The sequence below is a fragment of the Triticum dicoccoides genome, chromosome 6A (assembly GCF_002162155.2).
Source record: "Triticum dicoccoides isolate Atlit2015 ecotype Zavitan chromosome 6A, WEW_v2.0, whole genome shotgun sequence".
NCBI lineage: Eukaryota > Viridiplantae > Streptophyta > Magnoliopsida > Poales > Poaceae > Triticum > Triticum dicoccoides.
In genome coordinates, this window is record NC_041390.1 from 190,024,674 (window position 1) to 190,029,967 (window position 5,294).

The window sequence follows — 5,294 nt, forward strand, 5'->3', positions numbered from 1 at the left end:
GCATTGCCAATACTTGGCAAACCAACATTTAAAAAATCTAAAATTTGGCATCTTCTTGTAAGCTTGGTAAGAAAGGTTGGTAACCAAGCAGTCACTAGCCAATTTTTGGCAATTTGTTTCTAGGAAATCCGACTTTTGGCATGTGCAAACCAATCATGCTCAATACACAGCAACTCCCAAATTCTGGCCCACTCCCGCTAATCACGGCCCAGCCCAAATCCTTGCCACCAACGGCTACCGTTGCGCTATTCCCGACGCACAGCGCGGCGCCGCAAGGAGGCGCGACCACTCCGCAAACTGCCTCGCCGAGATAAGGGGAGCACGCTGCACGCACCCGCTCTGCCCCGGCGCCACCACCACCCTCGCCCTCCGTCGATGCCCCGCGATGCCGTCGGCCGCCACCCGCTCGTCGTCCATGGGCGCCGGCGACATTGAGTTCGCCCTCGACCTCGACGACATCGCCGCCCGCGCAGCCAAAGCGGACTGCATCGGCGCGCTCGCCTGCGGCCGCGCAAGCTTCTCCTACCACCGCCTCCCCGAGCCGCCCCTCCGCCTCACCGTCCGCAAGCTCGACGATTCCTACTTCGGTACCAGATCCCGCCCCCTTCCGTTTAATTCCCCCGAATTGCTTGGGGGGTTTGGTTCTGCCCTAGATTGATCCCTGCCGCGGCGTGGGGATTGCGAGTATATGACCTTCCGTGCGTTGCTTCTGATTATGTAGGCGTGCAGATCGCCAGGTCGGCCGCTGTGTGGGAGCTCAAGGCGGCGATACAAGGCGTGTTCATCGCTCTCTACGATGACATGGAGAATGCTGTCACTTGGTATGCCACATATACAAGGGGTCTGTAATTTAGCAAGTTGTTTGCTTTTAATTGCGCTTGGATGCCATGTGGATAATTCAAAATAATTGAAGAGAGATTTTTTTCTCTGACATACAATGAATAATGGGCAATTTAGAGTGAAATTCACTGTCATTGTTTGTTTGAATTAAAATTTGGTGGTGGGAATTTAACATTTAAGGTTGTTGCTTTGCTTGTTTTAGGCAGCACGTGTGGAGCCACTTCTGCTTATGCTTCAAGGATGAGAAAATGACGGATGACAGGGCAACCTTGCGTGCATTTGGTATAAAAGATGGTGATGAGGTCTGTGCACATTCCTCCTCTGCGATTGGTAGAAATGTGCATTTTAGTGTGGATTAGCTCTGCCCCGTTTCATGAGATCAGTAAGGATACAAGTCATCCTATTTATGAAACTATGATGTGCTGTTGTACTGCTCATTGTTCCGCTTACTCCTTGTTCATACAATAGAGATGCCCCTATTGTTAGGCAATCTACAGTTAAGTTATTTCCATATTTGATTTGGCACTTTTGCCTATCAGACAACGTCTTATGCTCCTGTGTGAGCATAACAATTATTAAATACCCTTGATTTTACTTGTCATATTAGTTCCGATGATGTCACTTGTGGTCCTCTTGTACCAAATGCTTATTGTACCAAATGCTTATTGTAGGTAGCTCAGTAATGGTGCTAGAGCTACTAAATTCCAACACAGCCATGTACTACTTTTCCTCTTCTCATTCTTGCATACTGAAAATTCCTGAACAAGAATTACTTTCCATTATCCAATAAGTGAGTATAATAAATGCATGCTGGCATAATGCATTTGTAGTATGATTCATTATTTGTGTTCAAGGCCATTTGGAAATCGAGTAAACTGTTTCAGCTATTTGCGGAAGTAAGTGTCAAATCCTATTTAATGTCACATTCTGATGTGCCATTTTCTACTTCCACTGATTTGCCTCTGAATACCTTCCATTATATTGTCCTTGTCATGCAGCTCCATTTCGCCCAGCATCTCTCCGTTGACTACAGCCCTTGCAAGAGTTCAAAAAGTCAAAGGGCAACATCTCACAGAAGGTATGCGAGATCCTAGTGCCTCTTTAAGGCCCTTTGTCCACTTGATCTGCATCTTCCTAGAACTCTCATGGATTTTCTATATGCTCACAATCGATGATGTGGCAAGTAATTTCATATGGCAGGTCAAGGACTTCAGTGGAAGGTTTTAGTGTCAGACCACGGAGTTTGATGGATGATCTGATCGAAGAAGATGAGGGCGAGAAGAAGCTTGCTGCTACTAGGCATTCGACCAGTATTCTGGATGAAGATTTTTGTGTTTATGAGCACCACGAGCAGCACGTGGAGGAAGATCGTAAGAAAGGAAGCTCTGTTCGCGGTTGGTTCTCATACTCTAGATTGAGGGGTAACAGGAGAACACACTCGGAGAATATTGAGCAACCCTCCTGCGAAAAGGGCAGTCGACCAAAGCTAGGGAAATGGCTGTCTTCCAAAATGTCGAAGGCCCGGAGTAAATGATACCCAACTGCTATCTATCGGACATCTTCTGTTTTAATTTCTGAATGAAGCCCTGAAAAGCGGCAGACGACCAGTAATTCCCTGCATGACATAGGATAGGCCATTAGCCTAGGTGACCTTAAAGTTCAGTGTATATATGTGTTTTTTGACTCATTGTTCCTTCCAAATTTGATGGTCTTATTGTTTAGTGCAATCAGATATTTATCCTCTGTTTTCACTCCTTCCAAATTTGATGGTCCTGAGAATTTACTGTTAATATTTCAGAAAACATTTTGTGGTCTTCTGAGTAACTTGTGCAGCCAGCGGACCGACAACAATTACCCTCTGATCATGAGCAATAAACCTGGGCAAACATTATGTAATCTCCGTTGGGATTCTTAATAAATCTTATTGCTGTTAAACTCCATCTGCACATCCCCCGCAAAGGAAAAGATAACATAACACCTTTTTAGGGGAAAGTTCACTACCCATCTTACATGTAATCGAACCCCCCAAAAAAGTGTGAAAAAGAGGGCTAGGTTGCTAGCCATGAAAGAAGAATATTAACAGTACATTTTTCACAATTAGCAGTACCTATCTTTTCTCCAGAGAGAGACCGACCGAAGCCTATACCTATGGGGAAGAACAAATGAAACAGCCGCAGAACAACATCAGCAAAAACTACTGAAAGAGAGAGACCGGTGATATGATACATTTCACAAGTTTACGTACAGAACCGGCTACTAGTGACCGGCGCCTCGCCTGCTTGGCCCCGCCCTTGCGACGACAAACACCGGCAAGTTGGCCGTCGACAAGCCGCCCCCTCCGTGGCCATGATCGCGCAACGGCCGGGAGCACTCCGCCAACAGAGCGCAGGCGCACAAGAGCAGCAACACCACGGTGACCACCACGCGTAAGCTCGCCATCCTAGCTCCGCGGCGGTCGAAGGCGGTGTCGATTACGGGCTAGGGCTTTGTCGGCGGTCGTCGATCGGCAAGAGGGAGAGCTCTGGTTTCAGAAGGAGAGGTTGTGTGCGTAAGGTGTTGGTCGTGTTAGCCTGGAGGAGGAAGGAAGGGAGGAGGACGCTTAAATGGTGGCGAGACGGGGGCACGGGAGGGGAGGAGGTGAGACGTGTGCGGCAAGGACTTTGAATGAGCGCGCGCGCATGGAGGGATGAGGGTTGACAAACGGAGGAAAGGAAGGTGGTAGGTTTGATCTCGTTAGGCTGCAACCACCCCTAGATTCTGAACCAAATCTTTGCTTTTCTGGGTTGCATTTACACGCTCAGTTTGACCGGCCTGCGGCAGCGTGTGTGCTTGCTTGTGGAGAGGGGTTCTTAAAATAGTATCAGAGCTGTAGTGAATGGATGCATTTGTATTTGTTTAAGAAGGATGGACTCCGCGTTAGTACAGTATAAAACTTGACAGTTGACACTGCAAAGTGCAAGTTCAGTCCCTATCTGGAAATTCAGGTTCTCCATCTGGTACGTAGGTGAAGGCTCATACTACTAGTTTATGTATGCACTTTTCTGAAGAAGAAACTGATTACTGGCAGGAGATATAATACTGGAAATTTGCATTGCTATTGCATAATGGATGGATTCACGAGTGTGAATTTGCTTCGCACTGCAGAGAGAATGTGTAGCAGTAAAACCTACTCAAAGTGAGTCCAAAAGTCTTGTTCCTTGGCCGGGTAGCAAAGCACGCACCGAATAACGTCGGTAATCCTGGTTGGCCAGAGCGTTAGCACTTTTTTTCCAGCAGTGCTGTGTCATGGGTAGTTTTATTCGGTCTGTTCATACTGCTGAATGCTGAATCTTTTATCAAAAGCGCCCGCGGTCGGTACTGGATTTAGCTATCTGCATATCCATCCGGCCGGCCGGATCGTGCTATTCCTTTCTTGGGATGAGGAGATATGACATATTCTTTGTATCTCACGTTAGCGTTACCACGGCTGATTCAGCAACGCAAGGAACCTCATTTTCTTGTGCGCGCTTTTCTGTTGCTGTCCAACAACATCAGTGGTAGTGCCAGCTGACGCGATCATCCTCCAGGGAATTTGCACCGACCTGACGTGACGTTGCATATGCCCTGACATCACTCGTGACAAGCAAAGATTTATGGTCGTAGGGCCTTCTCAGCGGCTATGATATGACCCAGCGTGGGGGCGTTCCCATGCAGGACAAGCGCGGGAGGACGGACGGAAGCAGCGGGCAAAGCGAAGGATGACTGGATCGCCCAAGCGGCAGCGGCTACCGAAGGACGGACATTTTCGGCCGCCCGGCACGCGCTCGCTGCTTTGCAGGACTCCGCGCCGCGTCCGCACGTTGCCCGCGGCTGCGCTGCGCTTCACACTCGCACTCGTACTGTCCTACGCGCTCCCGTCCCAATCGTGTACCTGTGGGCGCGGCGAGTTGGAAATGGAATGGCAGGGACAGCCGTGGGCCACTCCAGCGTAATCCATTCTTTTTCGACAAAATAAATAAATAAATTCCCTACTGCAAGTTTACATTTTACGAAAATATTACTAGTACTCCCCCTATTCCAAATTATAGTGCGTGTAAAGTTTTGAACAAAAAGAAATCTACTGTCACTGTAGTAGGGTATCAACATACATGAACGAGACGAACTTGACACTTGATGAATAATCATCAGTTAATGAAATGCACTCTAGTGTCAAGTTATCTCGCTCACGCAGTGGGAATTGATAGATCTACACAACTACAAAGAAGCTTGCCACCATGCGCCGACGCAGCTATTTAAGCCGGCTGGCGTCCGCCTCGCGTGGTAATGTGAGACTAAATTTTAGGTGCACCAATAAAAGAAGACGGAACTTTCGTCGTTGTAGATGGGACCACTACGACCTGCAGCGAGGTCGGCGGGCGTGGCCGATCGCTTCGTATACACTTCATATGTAGGCTGAATATAAAGGGTGTCGATTT

General features: G+C 48.0%; 1 protein-coding gene across 1 annotated transcript; it reads left to right on the forward strand.

The window, feature by feature from the left end:
* Positions 1 to 292: 292 nt before the first annotated feature.
* Positions 293 to 2,583, forward strand: LOC119316550. Its single transcript, XM_037590874.1, has 5 exons — positions 293 to 587; positions 722 to 821; positions 1,043 to 1,142; positions 1,839 to 1,918; positions 2,041 to 2,583. The coding sequence occupies exons 1-5, from the start codon at positions 386 to 388 to the stop codon at positions 2,372 to 2,374; spliced, it is 816 nt and encodes a 271-aa protein (XP_037446771.1). The 5' UTR covers positions 293 to 385; the 3' UTR covers positions 2,375 to 2,583.
* Positions 2,584 to 5,294: the final 2,711 nt, after the last annotated feature.